This window comes from Micropterus salmoides, unplaced genomic scaffold (genome assembly GCF_014851395.1).
Source record: "Micropterus salmoides isolate LMB-PRFRI ecotype aquatic unplaced genomic scaffold, ASM1485139v1 Ms_hic_scaffold_2, whole genome shotgun sequence".
Taxonomy (NCBI): domain Eukaryota; kingdom Metazoa; phylum Chordata; class Actinopteri; order Centrarchiformes; family Centrarchidae; genus Micropterus; species Micropterus salmoides.
The window spans coordinates 14,098,838-14,119,985 of record NW_024041150.1 but is presented as its reverse complement, the minus strand read 5'-3'; the positions used below and the strand labels follow the sequence as shown (position 1 = coordinate 14,119,985).

General features: G+C 41.1%; 1 protein-coding gene across 7 annotated transcripts in view; it reads left to right on the top strand.

The window, feature by feature from the left end:
- sorcs2 (sortilin-related VPS10 domain containing receptor 2) overlaps positions 1 to 21,148 on the top strand; it is a 336,249-nt gene that overhangs the window by 273,801 nt on the left and 41,300 nt on the right. For all 7 annotated transcript variants that reach the window (XM_038731474.1, XM_038731472.1, XM_038731473.1 and 4 more), the window contains exons 6-8: positions 2,530 to 2,594; positions 9,145 to 9,263; positions 13,770 to 13,859. In XM_038731474.1, coding sequence (XP_038587402.1) covers positions 2,530 to 2,594; positions 9,145 to 9,263; positions 13,770 to 13,859 — 274 coding nt within the window. The remainder of the gene's footprint in view (positions 1 to 2,529; positions 2,595 to 9,144; positions 9,264 to 13,769; positions 13,860 to 21,148) is intronic.

The window sequence follows — 21,148 nt, the reverse complement described above, 5'->3', positions numbered from 1 at the left end:
GATCATGTGATTACAGTAGCATGCAGGTAGGTGTGCTGGGTACGTAGAAGCATGCACTGGGGCAATAGATTCATGGATGTAAGTCAATTTTTCTGTGTTCCTGTGTTTTGTTCCACATTGTGCTCTGCAATCTTTCCACTGGTTCCACATTTTGATCACTGTTAAACATTACCAGGGAGTGTTGTCAGACTATAAGCCTACAGGTGTATGAGCCTGCTAGGAAAATTAAACCTAAAGATCTTAACATAAAGCTAATTGTACTTTGTCAGTTCATTAAGTCCATTAAAAAGCGTGTGACAGTGATCCCACAGTTATCAGCCCCCGAATCATTCCTGTACAAGATGCTGCCTCTTCATAATGTCTCTGGGTCATTATTCATAACATGCAGTCTAATAATACCTGTAATGCTTATAATCAGTTATTTCTTCAGCTCTTTGGCACACCAGAAAACATAAATCTACACATCAGAAGCATTAAAGTTATTAACATTATTACTGTTATTATTACATTCATCAAACTGATCCTTGCTCCCTCAAAATTCTTTATATAGACTTGTGATGCTACAGCACACTGCGCATTGTTTCAGCAGCACTGGCTAGCATTGGCACATACAATACTTCAGAATCAGAATCAGCTTTATGTGCCAGGTATGTGTACACATACGAGGAATTTGACTCAGGATTGTACATTTGGTATCTGGTATTTGTTCATTACTAATACAATAATAAAATCACACAGGCTACTATATGTCCACACTATAAACAAAAACAATATAGGCAGATTGAGACAATAGTGCAATGAGTGCAAAGGATGCAGGAGTAAATGTATTATTATTATTATTATTATTATGATGTACATGTCGGAGGTGGATGTGATATACAGCTACACATACACATACATGCATACATGTACACATTGACACAGTGCGATGGAGCATAGTGCAAAGAATAAATAAGTATTATGTGCAGGTGTTATGTACTTTAGGTTGGTGGATTTGGTATACAGTATATACAATATGACAATATGAACAGTATGAACAGCTCTGAAATAGAGAATGATGAACAAATAATAATAATTCTTATTTTTCCAGTGGAAATTATTGCACAGGAATTGTTCCTGACACTGTGAGTCAAAAATCAGCATTTCATCAGAGTGATGGCTTGTGGGAAGAAACTGTTCCTGAGTCTGTTGGTTTTGGCGAACAGTGTTCTGTAGCGCCTACCAGAAGGGAGGAGCTGGAACAGGTTGTGTCCGGGGTGAGATGGATCTGCAGTGATGTTTCCTTCCCGTTTCCTGACTCTGGAAATGTATAAGTCCTGAATGGAGGGCAGGTTGGCACCGATGATTTTTTTTCTGCAGTCCTGACTGTCCATTTTAGTCTGCTCCTGTCTTTTTTGGTGGCATTGGTATTTGAGAGTACAACAAATAGATTTGTTTAATTTGTAATTTATTAAAATGATGTTCTCCTTGAGAACTGTCAATACATTTATGCGATCATCTGGATTTGCCTTCATCATTATCACTTGCTCTTAAATTGAGAGCTGTAAAATGTAAAGTAGAGCCACTAAATTTCTGCGTCACCTGTGAAACCCCTAAGGTAACTTGACTTTGATTGTTGGTTTAATGGAGAATTGACTGAAGTCATAATGAATTCCTTGATTTGAATAGACTACTATACACACTTGAAGAAGGCTCATCATCCACGGGCAGCAGAGCCGTGATCCATCTTCTCTCTCCCGTTCCTCCCTTGCTCCCTCGTCCTTGCTAATTGCTCGTAAAGTCTCTTTATAGGCAAAGTAACGAGGTTTTAAATCTCCACTCTATCTTTACTGAGCTGGGGAAATTTCACAGACTGCGCCACACAGTCCTAATCAGATGAACTGCTTAGTTTACTGCTCACTGAAGGGCACACAGAGCAAGTGCACTGTAGTGTATGTTAGTGTGCAAGGGGGATAACATTTTGGAGGTTTTAAGCATGTTAGGGAGGCTGAGTACACCTGAGTGCACGTTCCAGGATGAGCTGAGCTGTGCATATCTACCGAGATATCTGTGTAATCAAACGGGACCAAATAATTTGTGTATACTCATAGTTGTAAGAGTTGGATGAATCTATGCAGTTCTACCGTCTGTCAGGATATTCAAACAGAAAAGAAAAAACAAAGCGAAATTACCCCAGTCCACTGGAACTGCATTTCCTTTAATGAGCTAAGATTTTAAAACTAAGACAAGAATTGATATTGCACGATTCTGCGAAGCAACCGGTTAAGTTTAATGGTAGCTTCTTATGTTTTTTAAATTCTTTGTACAACACCTGCCTGTGGCTAAATTAACCATAAGAAAGAACGCGGTTAAAGGCAGGCTGGGAAAGATTAGGATCACTGTTAAATGCTGGTCAGTGACCTACACACTCTAATTGATTCGGATCATTTCTAGTCAAGTCTAAAGTTGGTGTTATGTGGTTTTAAGTGACATTTCTTATGAAATGTTCAGAAATGCAATTAATTCATGTAATTATCTTCTGTGTTCCAGGTCAGTATCTGGTGTGGATGTGGACCCTGATCTGGTGCACATGGAAATGCAAGATACGAGTGGAGGTATAGTGATGTATCATCTGCTCATTTTATTTATTTATTTTTTTTTAATTTATTTATTCATGACACTGTTAGGGCCTGGCCACACCAGCACAGTGAAATTTCAGAAAGATATGTATTAATTTTTAATGGAATTTCCATGATTGGTAGATTTGCTCACAGAGGCACGTGGAACTTTCTCAGAGAGTTCAACTTCAGGTAGATGGGTAGTTTAAATATCAAGAGGATCTTAAGGTAGATTCAGCATGAATAATTGCCAACAAAATAGCTCTTAATGTCAACGAAAAATTGATTGATTGATTTGATCCCACAAATAGTAGCTTCTACGTTCTTGCCCCTGCTTCTCTGTTTGAATAGCGGAATATAACATAACAGAGAAGGAGGGTTTCCTTCTATGTCATACAAATCGCCCTGTGTTCATTGTCTAACCTGTAATATTTCTTTCCCATTGACTTGAATTTAATTGATTCTCAAAAATCCAGAAAAACGCGCTCTACAGTACGATTCATTTCCCCATATTTGCTCCTAAAAATAGATATGTGCGAACAGGAATTTTTTTTTACAAACAAAGTGTGGAAATAAAGACACAACCTACCATAATCTTCCACCCCAACTCTGCTGGCGCTGGTTGGATGGAACTGTCTCTCTGTGGGCCGCTTGAGCAGCCCGTTATACAAAAACAAGAGCCGGACAGATGCGTTGTTAGCCCACTTTGATTCTGCACCAGCAACATCCTCCTCCTCACGATCCTCAGTACCAGTTCAGTTGTTAGTCCAGGTTCTGCAGCTAAAGCTGAAGACATCAGGAATAAGATAAGCCAGGTTTTGGTTTGGCTGGCCATTTAGCTATAACATGCCTTTTGTTGAAACATGCTCAACTTTTCATGAAGCCAATGCGTTTGTCAATGTCACTTTTTGTGAACTGACCAATCACAGCCTGGATGGATACAACCATTATAAAAAAGGCTGACATGCTACAGCAAACTTTCAAATGTTGAACTCATTGTTCTTCGTGAGTGGTTATGATTGCTGACAAGTTAGAACTTGCAACCCACAAAAATGAACCTGCTGTATTTTTCAACTGTAATTAATATTATACTAGTTGTAAGCTATATATACTATTATGTGAAATTATAAGAAATATACAAACATCATGCAATTTATATATTGATATTATTCTAAAAGTAGTATTAAATGAAAATTATCCATTTCATTTGATGTAACCTAATGTCATCCTAATACACTCATTTATACTAGTTACTCCTCCAGGTTGTGGATGGTGTCTCTGCAGTGGACAGATGTAGATTTCGCCAGAACCAGGATACCATTGTGCCAATATGTGCCCCCTCTAGCCGCCTCCTCCTGAGAGCAACATCTGTTTCACTGAAGCTATTGTTAAACACTGGTTGGTGTATACCGTGTATCTGTCCCCAGTTCAAAATCTACATGTCCCACACTCCACAAGCAGCAATGCACCAATCAAAGCAGTGATGAGTGATCTGTGTGTTAAATCATTAGATCAGTGTTTCAATGGGTCAGAGTTTCAAAACAAAACTATCTCAATATTTAAAAAAAACTTATATTTTTAAGTGTCCAAATACCAGGGTCTTTATCTCCATAGTCCTCCACTGGTTTTGGCCAGGTATGTCAGACATTCGGACGTACGTATCATTTCTGGAGACACGAGTTACTTCTCTACAAGACTTGCTGAGGTGGAGGATTCTAATGTGCTCTCTCCCCATCATGGCAGTACTAGTCTTAGCATAGCCGGCGGTGTAAATGAAGGTAATGGAAAAGATGAATGGTTGACCTTGCTGTGGGTGGGGAGTGTTTCTGTGTGGGGAGGGGGTCAATGGAGAATTAATGGATAAATTAAAGAGGGTTGTCAGGGGCCCCCGGGGCAACAACATCAAATCTGGATTATCATATCAGCTGAGTGACAGACAGGTTAGTGCTTAACTCCCTACTAGGGGCCAAAAGGGTAATAGAAGTAGTGTGTACTTGAGATTGTGTGGGTTTGTAAATGTGTGGTGTGTTTTGGACTTCCCCTCTGTGGTTCTCCCAACCTATAATCCCCACTCTAAATAAACCTGGGCAGGCAAAATCAGAGAGTATTGACAGATAGTGAAGGGCAAAATGAAGGATACGTTTTCTATATTTCCAGCGCCACACTCTATTTTTCCATAAACCTCACCTCTAGAAAAGTACATACACCTCTTAAATCCCCTGAGGAGACACGCAGTGTTTTAACCCACACAAGGAAAGATGCTGCCTGCAATGTGAAAGCTGTCAGCTTGAACAAGGCTGCCTGTGTTTGTAGAGGGTGAACGGGAGAGGCTGTCTGTCTGGGCTAGCTGCCCAGGCACAAGAGCTCTTTCCAGGGCTAGGTAGTACCACATGGTCCCCCCATCCTCCTTCTCACTCTCCACCCTTTTCTCCTTCCTGCTTCCATGCCCAGATAGATAGATAGTCGGAGGGGGGCTGGAGCGATCAGGCATACCAAACCAATCTGTTCGGCCTGTGCCCCCCTGTCAGACATGGCACCGCCAAGGTTAAATGGTGGCATGCTACAAGAAGCACACACAGTCGCAGGATTCTCTGCAGAGGCGAAGAAATGGGTGGGGTGTGTGCTGGTTGACGAGAGGGACAGAACTCCAGAGAAATGAGGGTGGTCGATTGATAGATGAGCCATGGGAACAGGGAGGCTGGCAGGGAGTGGGTTTGTGTGTGTCATTAAGGGAGATTGATGTGCAGGAAAGCGTGAGTGTGCCGTGTTCATGCACTGATTCACACAAGCATGCACACATTCATACAACACACTGGTAGGCGTGTAGGGACATGCATGTGGAAACAAACACACACACACACACACACACACACAGCACACATAATGTAATAAATGATTCACAAATGTCTTCACCTTTGTTTATTTATAAATCACTATTTAGTTCTTTGGGTTTCCTTTGTCATACCAGCTCAGTTGCACAGGTGGAGGAAAAATGTGTGCATGCTTAGTATGCGAGTGAGTTCGCAGGTGTGTGAGAACAGCAAGAAGCATGAAGAAGTGTATGTGCCACAAGCTGGAATTGAACACTTAGCCCAATCTAATGTTTTTTTAATGAGCTGCTCTGATTAACTGTCCAGGCTTTTCACTAAATTAACCAGTCCATTTGTTAGAGCAGACACCTCTTGAGCAAAGACACAGCAGAGTACAGAACCAACGAAGACAGACTAATGTGAAGCAGAGTTGTCATAAGTTTATTTAGTCTGTGTGTGCTCTCTGGTACTTGATATGGTAGGCCTTCTGGTATAAATAGTGTAGTCATACGGATATATGACAATGCCAGTGGTGGAACGTAGGGCCTCCCAGGAGTGATATAGGTTACTAATTAGCAGGTAATTTCCCCCAAAGAACTTTACGTAACAAGATTTTACCATATTTAGAGGCTTTTTGCACAGCACGTTAAGTAGCGTTACGATAATTTTTGTTAGGTAACAGCCACAGGCCATTCCCAAAAGCTAGCTAGATGTTGTTTGTTGTGGTGTGTTAGGTGCGAAAGAAGTAGTCATCTAAAATTGCTACAACATACAAAAATAAGCTGAAAGTTAAGCAAAATACTCAACATGGTAGCCTGTTATCTAACAATAATTGTCCAGCTGGTCCAGTATGCTAGCATTGGGAATATTTTTGTCATTGTTGCTTCAAAACAACAAAAATTTGAGGAACTTTGGCAGACTAGGGCTGGACAGTCTCCCCATCCACCCCGAAGCACTGTGCTGATCAGCTGTCTCCGGTGTTCAGAGACATTTTTAACACCTCACTGGAGACATGCCATGTGCCAGCCTGCTTCTCCACTATCATCCCTGTCCCCAAGAAACCAAGGACCACAGGACTAAACGACTACAGACCCGTCGCCCTGACCTCTGTGGTAATGAAGTCCTTTGAACGGCTTGTGCTGTCTCACCTAAAATCCATCACAGACCCACTCCTGGATCCCCTGCAGTTCACATACAGAGCCAACAGGTCTGTAGATGATGCAGTAAACATGGCCCTTCACTACATCCTCCAGCACCTGGACTCCCCAGGAACCTACACCAGGATCCTGTTTGTGGATTTAACACCATCATCCCGGCCCTGCTGCAGGACAAGCTCTCCCAGCTGAACGTGCCTGACTCCACCTGCAGGTGGATCACAGACTTCCTGACGGACAGGAAGCAGCACGTGAAGCTGGGAAACCATGTCTCTGACTCCAGGACCATCAGCACCGGTTCCCCTCAAGGCTGCGTTCTTTCCCCCCTTCTCCCTGTACACCAACAGCTGCACCTCCAGTCACCACCCTCACCACCCTCATTAGGCTCATCTCTGGTGGGGATGAGTCCGCCTACAGGTGGGAGATCGACCATCTTGTGACCTGGTGCAGCCAGAACAGTCTGGAGCTCGACGCTCTGAAGACAGTGGAGATGGTCGTAGATATTAGTAAGAGCCCAGCTCCACCCTCCCCCATCATCCTGTGTGACTCCCCAGTCACCACTGTGGACTCCTTCTGTTTCCTGGGCACCATCATCTCCCAGGACCTCAAGTGGGATCTGAACATCACCTCCCTCACCAAAAAGGCCCAGCAGAGGATGTACTTCCTGCGGCAGTTAAAGAAGTTCAGCCTGTGAGACAAGACAATGATGGTGCACTTCTACACCTCCTCCATCACCATCTGGTACGCTGCTGCCACTGCCAGGGACAAGTGCAGGCTGCAGCGCATCATTCGCTCTGCAGAGAAGGTGATTGGCTGCAATATTCCTTCTCTTCTGGACCTGTACTCCTCGAGGACTCTGAGGCGAGCAGGAAAGACTGCAGCTGACTCCTCCCACCCTGGAAACAAACTGTTTCAGACTCTCCCCTCTGGCAGGAGGCTGCAGTCCATCAGGACCAAAACCTCTCGCCACAACACAACAGCTTCTTCCCGTCTGCAGCTAGCCTCATCAACAAGGCCCAGGTCCCCCTCTGAAACTCCCCTCTTGCAAATAATACAAATGTCTCTGCACATGTAAATATTATTTCATTTCATGTCATGCACAAACCTGGCACATGGCACATATTTGTATATTAATTGTTAATCTTTGTTGTTGTATATCTTTATATTGTCAATTCATATATTTATGTACACAATACTCTCTTCCGTTGCAATACGTCTGCACAACACAAACCCGGAATAATGCACATGTAAATATCTGCCACGTTCTTGCTCTGCAAATAGTTGTATTATTTTTCTCTATTCTTTTTATTATTCTTATATAACTTGCATTGTTTATTCCATATTTATATATTTCTACATTTATTTATGTCAACTGTATGTTTGTCTACGTGTAGTACCTTAATACCGGAGCAAATTCCTCATATGTGTAAAACACTTGGCAATAAAGCTCCTTCTGATTCTGATTTCACTTATTTTCACCCATAATGAGAAGTTAACTTGACAAACAGGTAATATAACATTTGCTTGTAGCGTACGCTGACTTACATTAGCGACGAGAAGAGAGCATTTTGTTGGACCCTAGTCTTTTCATCACAACTTGCTAATATTAAAATACCATCGTTAGATACAAACCTCTTCACAAAAGACTGAAGGTAAAGTAACGTTTGTCCAGTTGTGCTTGAACATACTCTCTTCATCTGACTTTCTCACAGGTAGGTTTTTTATCTCAGTCACTCTCCCCTTTGGAGGTCAGATCTGGGTTTCCCAGGTCTGCTGTTGGTGACATTCAGTTAGCTAGGGTCCATCACACAATGTCAACTTCACACATGATATCTCATAATCTAATAATCAGAGTTCCATGAAAGTTCCTGAGTGCATTCGTGCCCCCAAGAGTTAAGTTTTATTTGTTCATGTGTGATGGCTTTGTGGAGAGAGTTAAAGTCACGGTGAACTAGTTAAGAATTGCATGTAGTCAATCGAAGGTCAATACAAAAACAGGGGTTTGTGCAGTATGTCTGCTGCAGCAACTCACTTCTGAACAAACAACCTCACCTCATGGTCGTGGGTTTGTGTGTGTGTGAGCATTTCTCTATTGCCAGCTTGTCACCTCAGGGAGGAGAATAACAGCTGAATTTCAGCAGGCAATGTTGCTGATGCAGCTGCAGGTTGAAATTCGATACCGGGTGAGCTTTGCAACAGGCGCTAACCTCTCTGTGTGTCTCTGTGAGGATAATCCCTCCTGGCCATTTGGATGCTGGAACGGCTATATGTCTATGGGGAAGCTGTCATATCTTATAGAGTTTGGAAAATGATGTCTCAATTTTCTACTGGCCTAGTTCTCTCCCATATTTTTTTTTCCATGTCCTCTTCCACTTTGTATCTCTCTCTCTGTCTGTTGGCTTGGTTTATGGATCATCTTTAACATCAATATATCCTGGAATGTCAGTGGTTTAGCATATTCCATGTCAAATGTATTGCACTATGTGAACCTGTGCTAATGCATGTGAAGCATATGAAACCAGCTCTTTTAAATTTTACCATAAGTAACCGTTCTTTCTGGCTTGTTCCCGTGTGTCACTACAGGTTACCTGTACGTTACCTGCCTCATCCAGAACTGTTCGGATAAAATGGTGACTGCTCAATTCCTCGGCAAAATCGACCACAACTCCCTGCTGGTGCAGGACGACTACATATTTGTCAAGGTAAACATCCCCACAGCCGGGGAGCTGAAAGGGAGACTTGTGTATTATTGAATTCTTTTTATGAAATAGAAATTGTTTGTCATCTTTTTTTCATGTCATACGTTTCACAAAGATGTAAAGTTTTCAAAAATTCCCCAAAAGTTTCACATTGACACTGGCTTCAGGGATTTAGTTTCTTGAATGTAGACACAGTATATGCAGATCCTAGTTGTACTAAGCCTAAATAAAGGTCAGTATCTGTGTTCGTTTTTGGAATCAGTTCCAGGTAGGTACCATAACTGATCTAAAACCCTAAGGTGGAACCTCAATAGGCTATACTGTCATTTCACTTAAAACCAGTGACACAATTAATGCTAGTGCTTCGCCTAAATTGGACCATATTTCCCACTAACCTGCTGCTCAGTGTTGGAATGTTGCCTCTTTATTTGAGGGTTTTCTGTTTGACTTTATAGAAGAGGATAAACTAGCATGGCCTCATACTTAAATGACAAAAAACATATGAAGTGACTGTTGTGCATTTTCATGCCAAAATCAATATACTAGTCTCAGCCTGTACAAACATTTGCATAATGTGTTCAGTGGCTCTGGGGGAGTCAAGTCTAAGAAAATAACTGACCTGAAGAAAATCACTGCAGTTAACTCAGTCTGAGTTTGAAATAACCCAAACTGAGATACACCTTTAACAGGAAGGCTATGTCACAGACTTCAGGTGAGAAGTTCGAAAGACATGGGCATTTACCAGACAGATAGTTTGACAAAAGATGCTATCAAGTTGCATTGTGGGAAATGTAGGATCCAGTGTTTTGGGGGCTTGGGACTAAACACCACAATTTCTCTGCTTCTGTTGCTTCTGTTGAGCTCTTGAAAGTGCCCCTTTATATCTGTAAAACCTAATTATTTGGACCACTCTGGGACAGAAATGAAATGAGCTGTAAACACAAGACTGACATATTATTCTTTAAAAGTGGATATGGCTAACAAGTTAGCAAGCATTTGGAGTTGTGTTTGTGTCCACCAACTCGCCCTCCACTATGTTTACCTGCTAGTCTCTAACTGTGTGTCTCCTGTCTGCTGCTGAGCAGGTAGTGCCTTTATCATAGCTGTCTCACTTAAAACAGCTGCTTGCTGCTAACAGAAACAAGGTTAATGAGCGCACTGAGACAGAACCAAAGCAGTACATTTGAGGACCATAGAACCAGAATGTGAGCCATGCAGTGAGCTAAAAGACCACATCACGCCCTGTAGAGCTGAGGTGACCTGCAGATTCAGGCGATAATTCCCTTTGGGTTTGTCATAAGGAACGACCCCTCTCACATACACATTACCAATACTGTCATTCAGCATTTGCACATGTGTCGGATCTGTCGGCGTGGTTGTGTTTACGCGCACAACTGAGGCTGCAGTCTTTTTTACTGATAAACTCTGCTGCTTAGATAACACGCAGCACTGTGGGCTCGAAATAGAAAAGAAATGCTATTCGAGACATTGTGCAGAATTAATCTTGCCTTGTCTATAATTGACTTGCCATGCAGGACAGTAGTGTATGCTCTGAGGAGGCCTAGAGCTGAATCCCATTTGCATATGATAACAGCAGAATATACATGAGCTGGTATAATAGAGCCGAATCCTATAGTGGGGTAGAATAGTCAAATCTTTTGGATGTGGGTATATATGTTTGTGCACGTGTGCATGTGTATGCTTGTGTGTAAATGTGTATATGCATGCATGAGTGTTTGTGAATGTGTGTGAGAATAATTAAATCCTCACAGGCAACGATAGGCTGGTCCACTGGTCCACTGTCCCCTGGATTATCCTCCCAGCACTCCCAATAGAGTGTCCTTTCCACTGGGGGATGGGGGACATGTTCTCATCACTTTTCAACATCCAATTATTTCTATCAATTATATCTCCCACAATGCAACTCAATCACAGTTGGTAAGGAGATGATGGTATGTTATGCCAGTTAGCAGCTAATAGTAGTAGCCTAGAGCACGGAGCCTGCAGCAGAGATGAGCAGCGGGTTACAGAGGTCACTTCTTTTCCACCACACCAACAGATTTGTTTCATTTTCTAACTTGTAGTATTCAGCCACAAATGACGCTGTGACATCATACTGTATGCCCCACTGTGATAAGTTCCTCTTTAACAAAACTAACAAACGTAAGTGGTTTTAGTATATTAATTATTCTGCCGTAAAATCAGTATTTCTATTTTTATTTGACTTCAATTCATTTAGAAAACCAAACCTAAACAGTACACAGAGAATACATACACACATTTCTTCAGTGGTGTAGCCAGGTCCTGGGGGTGCTTATCAGATGTTAAGGCTGTACAGAAATGATGCAGAGTCAGAGCTAAGAACGCAGCGTTAGCATTGGCACTCACACATTCACCTCCTCTCACACACACACTTCATCTCCTCCCACTTCACCAGCCATTCTTTAGAAAGCGACTCCTTTTGAACACACAGTCGATAGCGTTTCCTTCAGGGGCTCTTATTTTAAAAACTGGCTTTCCTTGTTTTGTCATTTTTTCATCACTTTTCAGCATTAAAAAAAAAAAAAAAGCTAGTCTTCTCCTTTCAATCACGAACGACGGTTGCAATCACAGCTCAATCTGAACACGATAGAGGCTGAGATATCTGAGAGCGAGGGAGAAAAAAAAAACAAAAGCTCTTCCCACAAAGCCTAAAATAGAAGCGCTGAATAAAAGTTCTCCGTCAGATTTTGAAAGCAGCAGCTAAAAGTTTTAGCAGTGCTCACCTTTCAAAAAGCTAAATGTGAGAGGGAGTGTGTTTCAGAGAGTGTGATGCTCGTGTCTGGGCCCGTTACCTGGGATATGACACGTTCAAGTCCTGTTTAAGTCACTGTCAGTCATCGAGCTTCCTCTGCTAAAATGTAGCCTCAGCTGCTTGGGGATTCTGGTTCAGCGTGCTGTGAGATTTCTGATTGGCTCTCTCAGCAGGGGGCAGCATAATTCAGCCTTTCACACGCAGCTCCAAGTTTGTCAGGTGAATAATAACAGTAATAATAAAAGCAGCTTTATTTGTATAGCACTTTTCAATACAGGTAACAAAGCGCTTTACAATCAATGTATAACATAAACAAAAAATAAAATATTACATATAACTAGGCTTCACACAATAAAAGTTTTCTCTCTTAAGAATTGAGATGAAACCAGGAACAGACTCTGCGAGCCTGATCTCCTCTGGTAGACTGTTACAGAGTGTAGGGGCCCTCACAGCAAAGGTCCTGTCTCCTAGCTTAGACCTTGGAATAGTTAACAATGCCCTACCAGTCTGCATCCTGGCTGACAGGGGGATAAAAGATCAGGGATATATGGTCAAAAACTACACTGAAGAAAATTATAACACTTTTGTTTTTGCCCCCATTCATCATGAGCTGAACTCAAAAATCTAAGACTTTCTCTATGTACACAAAAGGCCTATTTCTCTCAAATATTGCTCACTAATCTGTAAAAATCTGTTAGTGAGCACTTCTCCTTTGCCGAGATAATCCATCCACCTCACAGGTGTGGCATATCAAGATGCTGATCAGACAGCATGGGTGTTACACAGGAGTGCCTTAGGCTGGCCACAATAAAAGGCCACTCCAAAATGTGCAGTTCCATCACACAGAACAATGCCACAGATGTCTCAGGTTTTGAGGGAGTGTGCAATTGCCATGCTGACTGCAGGAATCTCCACCAGAGCTGTTGCCTGTGAATTGAATGTTAATTTTTCTACCATAGGCCTTCTCCGTTTCGAAGAATTTGGCAGTAAATCCAAGAAAGTTGTGTGTATTATTACAACACCGTTTGTGGAGGATTGCAATGTTAGACTGGTCGCCGGGTCTTATTGGGATATACAGTGTTTCACTGCCATGACAGTGAATATGGTCCAGCCAAGGTCTGTGAAGTGCGGAGGTGGGGTTGTTTTGTTTGTTTTTTTGCATTTATCTTTCAGCACAGTGTGAGTTACCATCAGCAGATTGTGAACTCTGTACCATAACTCTACGGATGCACAATGGTGGATGTTGACTACCTCATTTTGTTAGATTATGTCTTTTTTTTCTGTCTTTAAATTGAAATAGTGTTTTCCAAATTCATTTGTTGCAGTTTGTAGGTGCCCTGTCTTGACTCTCTTGTATTCTTACTTTAAATTTGCGAACTGGTCTTACATACAAGTAAACCTAACATCTTAATTAATATGGTTAATAGAGCTTGCACACATGCTGTTTTCTTTGTCTTCAGTCTGACTTCTGTTTCATTCTCAATAATATATAATTATATGATAGTAATATAAAATATCAGTTCTTATCTCCTGTCCTCTTTTGTCTTCTGTCTTCTTTTTGGCTCTTTTGCAATGAACTGACAATTTTTACACAAATGTGTAATTGTGTAAAGTGGCACAACTCCTACTAGACTAAATAAAATGGATTTTAACTATTGGAAAGATTGCCATGATGGGACTCTGTGTTTTATTAGAGTTTTTTGTCCATTTCCCAGGTGACCACAGGGAATCGCACCAGGCACTATGTGTCCTATCGGCGGAACGAGTTTGTCCAGATGAGGTTTCCCAAGTACGCTTTGCCAAAGGTAAAGAAAAACAAACATTTTACTTCCTTCACTGCTAGTTATGCTCCAAGCTATTTTCAAAAAGAAGATCAACAACACATATAAATGAACTATTCGCCTCTCCGGTGAAAGATACACAAATAGTTACTGACAGGCTAGCTAACGCCGTCATGGCTAAATACAGTCAGTGTAACATTATCATGCAACGAGCATGGATTAGTTAAACGTCAAAATGGTAAAAATATAACTGTAACGTAACCGTGGGAATTTACCAGTTTCCAGCATGTTGTGTGAACTACCTTGTGTTGTCTGTCCCGTTCTCCTCCCGTGTTGTCTCCCCGTTCTCCTCCCGTGTTGTCTCCCCGTTCTCCTCCTGTGTTGTCTCTCCATTCTCCTCCTGTGTTGTCTCTCCATTCTCCTCCTGTGTTGTCTCCCCGTTCTCCTCCTGTATTGTCTCCCCGTTCTCCTCCCCTGTTGTCTCCCAGTTCTCCTCCATACTATTGTTATATTTTCATTTCAGATCAAAATTATTGTTAGGGACAGTTCAGCAGTCCTTGGACATTGGTAGAAACAAACCGCCTATTGCCTTGGGCGATTGGAATTATCATTGAATGGATGGACACATCTGTTGCTCTTGCTCTGGTGAGAATTTGGAGTGAAGTGTTTTGCCTTCCAATTAGTCTTAAAAATAGACAAAGAAGTTGAATTGCTTTGATGTTCAGTGTGTTTCAGCAACAACCTGCTTCAGATTTACAAAACTTCACACGTTCATACTCAAAGCCAAGAGACATGTTAAAAGCAGTTTGACCATTTGCTCATGAGAACTTTTCTGCTCAGTATTTCTTTACTTTCCTCACCAGTACCTGTTCCCCAACATGCCAATAACTACAATTTATGATGGAACACCTATTTCTAGGACTTCAAGTTTGCAACTTTACACCGGTTACCATTACCCTTCACTTCTTAGTTTGTGTCAGATGTTAGTACTTAAATTAGTCCTGGTCTGATACACGATAGCTCCCATAAAATATTCACCACGGAGCATCGATCCAGTCGTATTCTGTGTCACCGATGTAGGCAAAAACAATAAATGAGCGCCACTCCAATACAAGACAAGGAACTTTTCCTGTCAGCGTCTGCGGCACAGGGGGCCATTTTAGCGTGACACCAGCCTGAGTGCTATTGATCTGCGCTGATTGAATGCGTCACCCGAATAGATGTCTCATGTATTTTTCAGCCTTAAACTAAGAAAAGAAAACCTTTAAGACAATCATTGAGGACTGTGTGGACTGTGTTTTCCACCAACACACACACACACACACACACTCTCTCCAGGAAACGTATTGAATTACTCTTGTTCGTCTCCAGCCCACCACTTGGTTCTTATTCCTCAATTGCTTGACTACTTCAGTTACAGTACTCAGTGATCCTCAAGGAAGGTGAAAAGGATTGAATTACACACACACACACACACACACACACACACACACACACTCTCTTGCTCTCCTTCCAACAATCAGTTTGATTAGGTGTGGCAGGAAGGCGGTGGATACATCAGTTTGCGTATATGTACATGTGTGTAAGTGTGTGTTTAGTTAAAGTGTGCCCTAGTTGCTCTCTCTCTTTTGTTTCCCCCTCTCTCTACATGTGTCCTCTTACTTGGGTGAGCAGATAGGTCACACGTTGGGAAGCTTTTAGGTTGAGCGACACAGAGGGGTGGGAGGAGAGCTGGGGGCACGGGAGAGAGATGGAGAAGGAAAAGAGGAATGAGTGGAAGATGAAAGGGAAGAGAGGAGGGGGAAGCGTGTGTGTGTGTGTGTGTGTGTGTGTGTGTGCGAGAGAGGGAGTGTTTTGTGCGCCATGTTTTTCCACTGTGAATAATTGAAAGGCTGGAGGATGAAAAATGCAGAGGCCATCAGAGAAAGCAGTTTGGCTCTGTCCTGCGAGACCTGACCCGAGTTATGGATTAACCACACACACACACACACACACACACACACACACACACACACACACACACACAAACGGACCCATGCATACGACTGTGAAATCAAAGGTAATAACTGTCCTTTTTTAGCTTTGCTTCCATCCTGTCTCTTGCTGTCTATCACCCAGGATGTAATCAGCTTTCTGTCTTTTAACACTTTATTTAACATTAGTAACACTACAGCCACAGTGGACAGTCAGCTCCAGTGAACCAATACTTACTGAGTATGATAGAAGGGTGCGAATTATACAATGACAACGGGGGGTCAACTTTTTTTCCAGGTCAAAAAGAAAACCCAGTACATCCAGTGCAGGCGCGGGCTTCAGTAAACTAAAATCTTACAATTCTTACAATATCCTTGCTTATTTAACTAATGTGTCCAGTCTGTAGATGATGATAAATCAAATTCATTACACCAGATGGGTGCCCCATACCACACGACAGCAAAACTGCCATAAAGTCAGACACACAACAGCAGACCGCTCAAAACAGACCCACACAATGTTGAACTGGATCCAAAGACACTGTCTGAATTATCATATCTAATTACTAATTCTTATCATTTCAAATTTTAACTTTTTTAGGAAATATCTCCTTTCCGCTTGCTCATGTTGACTGTGAATGAAAAATAATCATAATAATAATTTTTGGGTCTAACCAGAGTGGACTGTTTAGACCTGCTCTGTATAAAAATTGCAATGAGAAGCCTTTTGTTATTTTTTTTTGTTATGTATTTTGTTTTGTTATGAATTGGCACTATATAAATAAAACTGAATACATTTGAAATAACAGACCTGGATTTTAACATTTACCTAGCCAGGTAAAACTCTGAATTCCAGAGCGAAAACAAAAATGCTTATTGTAGAAAGACTCACAAAATACTTAAAATTAAATAATAATCTCTATATTGATGTCAACGTGTGTATCTACAATAACTAATCCTCAGTTTCACTGCTCATGCTTAAGCACTCGTGTTGGCTAACAATTAATAAAATATGAAATGATATAGGCTAGTGGTAATGAAATGACAGGGTGGGCTCTCAGCTAGCTAAAATCAATTAGCTCATTTTGAGTAAAAGAAATGCTAATTATGACACTCTAAAGGTAGGAAAGTTAAGTGTATTAAAGGAGCTAGATAGCTAACAACTGATATTAACTTACAGTGTCTCCAGCATGTAGTGGACCTGCATGAAGTGATGTGGGCAGACAGACGTTCAACTAACGTCAAGGTTAGGAAATGGCATGGTCCATTTTAGTGGTGTCAGAATTTTTTTTTTCAAGATTCTCAAATATAAGACCTGAGTACAGGAAATACATTTTAATATTTATAATGACAAGTAAGAAAGACCCCCCTGAACTGTTGTTTTTGCCTCTTATGGGGGGTCAACCCCCCCCAATCCCCCCCCGTAATTCGAACCATGTATGATAGGATGTAAGAAGCACAGGGTCAGCCAAGCCACACCCATTTATTATTAAATGTCAGAAAGATGATCAATGATTAATTGATGGAACTCATTTAAAGGGTTATTGCAACCATTACCTTCCCAAGCATGTGCTCAAAACAGAGGCCGAAACACCGGAGACAGCATCACACAAAATTTTGGAAACTCGAGTAAACTCCCACTATAATATTTTTATAAATATTTTATTGTTGAACTAAATCATGCTCTCTGCAAGATAACGTTACATTGACTGCATTTAGCCGACATGATACGTCAGATTTAGATAACCTGCTGGATTTTCAGTAAGTATTTGTGTATCTTTCACTGGAGGCTCACCATTGTCAGCACAGCTAAATTGATTGTTTAATAATAACGAAAAAGTTAGTGAGCTAGACTGAATATTATAAATGCGATTGTTGCCACACTTTACAACAGTTAGACCGTAGTAAGAAATTTTACTGTCATGGCTGTGTCGTTGTCTGCATCACTATTATTGTTTATTATGTGGGTCATGTAAGACTAGTGAAGAAACTGTGTCCCTGAGTACCAGTAAGACGACGATAAATCTAAAGTGAACATTACGAAGCAAATTTTTATTTGAGGTTACAACCAACTAAAATACATATAGTCACCTTAAAACATTACTGACAGGGAAAAAATGGCTTAAGCGTCATTAAAAAGAATGAGAAAATAAATCAGTAAAATAAATAAATAATTAATATGAAGAAAAAATTACTGATTGACATTGTATGGAATGCTGTGTTGGCTGCACAAATAATAGCAACAATACAATATACAATAGTGCAAATAAAAATGGGCAGATAGCAGCAGATACATTATATAAAAAATAGAAGACAGCAAGTATTCCACGATAATTTTGTGTTCAGTGCCTGTATGGCAGAGGGAATAAAAGACTTCTTATACATGGATGTTCAGCCTGGCCCCTGGGAATCTACTGCCAGGTGGGAAGCTCTTTGGTGAAACTGGATCACATTTTACAGAGAAAATATTTTCTGCTTTTCCCTCTGATGTCTTCCGGCTGCTCTACCTCAAGTTTATGGGGTTTACAGAGTTTGTTTGTTAGCAGTTACATTAGCCGCTACTAATGTACTACTGCTAATGGTAAGTGCTGCTAGTTAGCTCAGGTAGCTGTGTAGCTAGCTGTCCTGTCAGCTGACTCTGCCAGACTGGAAGCTTGGTGCTTCGGGGTTGTGTTGGTGTTTACACCTCTGTTAGTACAAGAGCTTTGGACCGCTGGGAGCGCCCAGTGGGCAGAGCCACCTGATAACAGCAGCTACAAATATGAGTAGCTAGCAGCTACTCTGACAAGAAGGCAATTTGGAAATATCTCTAGAATTACTAAGAGGATTGAACTTCACTTGAAGAGGGTATGTTAAAGGAAGCTGAGAGCCAGTCTGGAAGAAAATGTGTGGGTCGACTGTATCAAAGACCTCTTTACAGAATTCAGTGTGAATAATGTCCAAGGAGCATGATGAGGATTTTAATGATTAATGGGATCTGTTAGAGTGTGAAAGGATATGAGCTCAAAGCTGCTGAAAGAGGGTGTGCACACTGAAGAGGCTATTATGTCACAGCTGCCTGTCGGGGAAATCTGGCATCAGATGCGTTCCATTTTTTTAATGAAATGAGCAAGACACTCCTCACACCACTCTGTACCAAGTCTCAGTAATGCTGCAAAAAGAAGGGGGTAATGGTGTAGTTGACAAAGTAAATGACATAAGTAATGGACTTTCTTAAATCTCCTTAATATTAAGAAAGTATTACAGTTTTAGCACGTAGCATGCAAAAAAATGTTTAACACTGATGCACATGGGAATTTGGATATGACAGGTCACTTTTTAAGCACAGGCAAGTACAGTACTGGAGTCGAGCTCGGAGTCTTGGCCGACCTGATACTGTGATTTTGTAGTTCTTTGTCCTACTGAAGTCTTGTCCAAAAAGACAGGAGCTGTCCTGAACCACAGTAAAATGTCTCTCAGTAAAAAGACCAATGAAGAGCGGCAGTAACTCAACTATTGTGCAAATTCAGCCAAACTTTACCGCACTAAAAGTCAACGAGGCAAGTGGGCCAGAAATAATGCACTGCTTTCATTGTTTCCAGGAGTCTTTAAGAATTAAGGAAATTGATTATCAATCCAGTCTCAATAAATAAATTTGAATAAAAGGATATTCTTTGACATTAGAAATTGAAACTGTTCATTTATGAGAGAATACTATTTAGACACCAAAAAGCATTAAATACTACACAGCATACAGTGCAGCTACTTGTTAGTGAGTTAGTGAGTTTTTCACAGATTGTGACCCCCCCTCCGCTAGCTCTGTAATTCTTTTTCTTTAATTTTTTTTTTTATCAACAATGGTTCTACTATGTCATCATAAAGTTTTGAGAAATCACAATTAGATGTAAACAAGGTAGTTTGAGGGAAAGTTGGAATAACAGCAAGGCAAATGAAGACAAAATAAATGACAATGATGTACAAAAGTAAGCCAGTCTCCCAAAAACATATATATATACATATACAGTACATATGTCAAGAGTTGACATCATCAACAACATCAAATTTCACATTTCAGCACATTTGAGAAATTCATCATTGAGACACAATAGATTAAAAAGTAACACAAGATGAATGAAAACATACAGTAGAGTGCTAGAACATCTGTTTCACCTTTTCACTTCACACTCTCTTTGATTCACCCTCTGCTCTGCTAGCAGCTCCGATGTCTAGTTGGATTCTCTCTGGCTTTCATACCACAGTGTGGGTTTTTGCTACTGTGTATACTTCACAGCTGACTAATCACACCGCTTATTTTCACTCATTCTTGTGGTTTGTTTTTGCACCACATAGGGTACTTACATTTTTGAGGATGTGCATAGAGAGTCTCTGCAGCCAGACAGATTCCATTCAAGTGTAAATTGAATTTTAGCCTTGACCATCTCATTATTTCTTTCTTTCTTTTACCTCTGTAGTGTTATTAACACCATGCTAAGTTTGGGTCAAAGGAAGTTTTGAAATAGCTGGATGTAGTTTGTTATTGCTTCCGGTGATTCGTGCAGCTTCCAGGACCTAGCATCTCTGATATTTCACTACCAAGGGTGGTCCTTGTCTCTGGGGTGGCTGCGGCCATGCTGGTCCTGACAGAGATGGATGGAGGGTATTTGTTGCTGAGGGCACTCAGTGATGCAGCACCAATAAGAGGGACACTGGTGGAAAAATCCTTAAACTAGCGGGTGAAGGATAATACCCTTGAAGCCAAACTGTTGGCATTTTCAAAACACACAACTTGTTATGCCAGATGCCAAGATTTCCCATGAGCATTTGTCTGTTCCTTGCCCTTATCATGCTACACTTAGCTCCTTTAGCTATAGTGAAATGCAAGAGCTCAGCTCAAATGTCACTGACTCCAGTAACGTACCAGAGCACACAGGTATCCTGAAGTTTAGACTATATTTTGCAGCAGGGATCCAGTTCAAGACAAAGAATATCGCCCCATTTCACCCCCAACAGTTCTTACCATCATACCATGTATACTTACAATCTTTACAAGTCGTGGTGAAATTGAGCTTCCGCTTTTACAGAAGACTGCATTTGTTGAATCTTGTATCTGCATCTTGTTGATCTCTGTAGTTCCCAGATTGTGGTTACTGTAAGAAAATGAATGCTCCTTTTGAAGTTTCTTTACAGCACCAAACTGCCATAGTCGTATTCACACAGTCAGTTTTACATGAGTGTTGTGCAGCTTACAAAACCAACCTCTTTGAATCACTTCTGTCTTATCTTAACCAAATCCATCCAGTTAAGTGTGTATTTTCATACGTCGGCCTACTGAGTGCATAGAAAAGCTTCTTTCAGCTTACG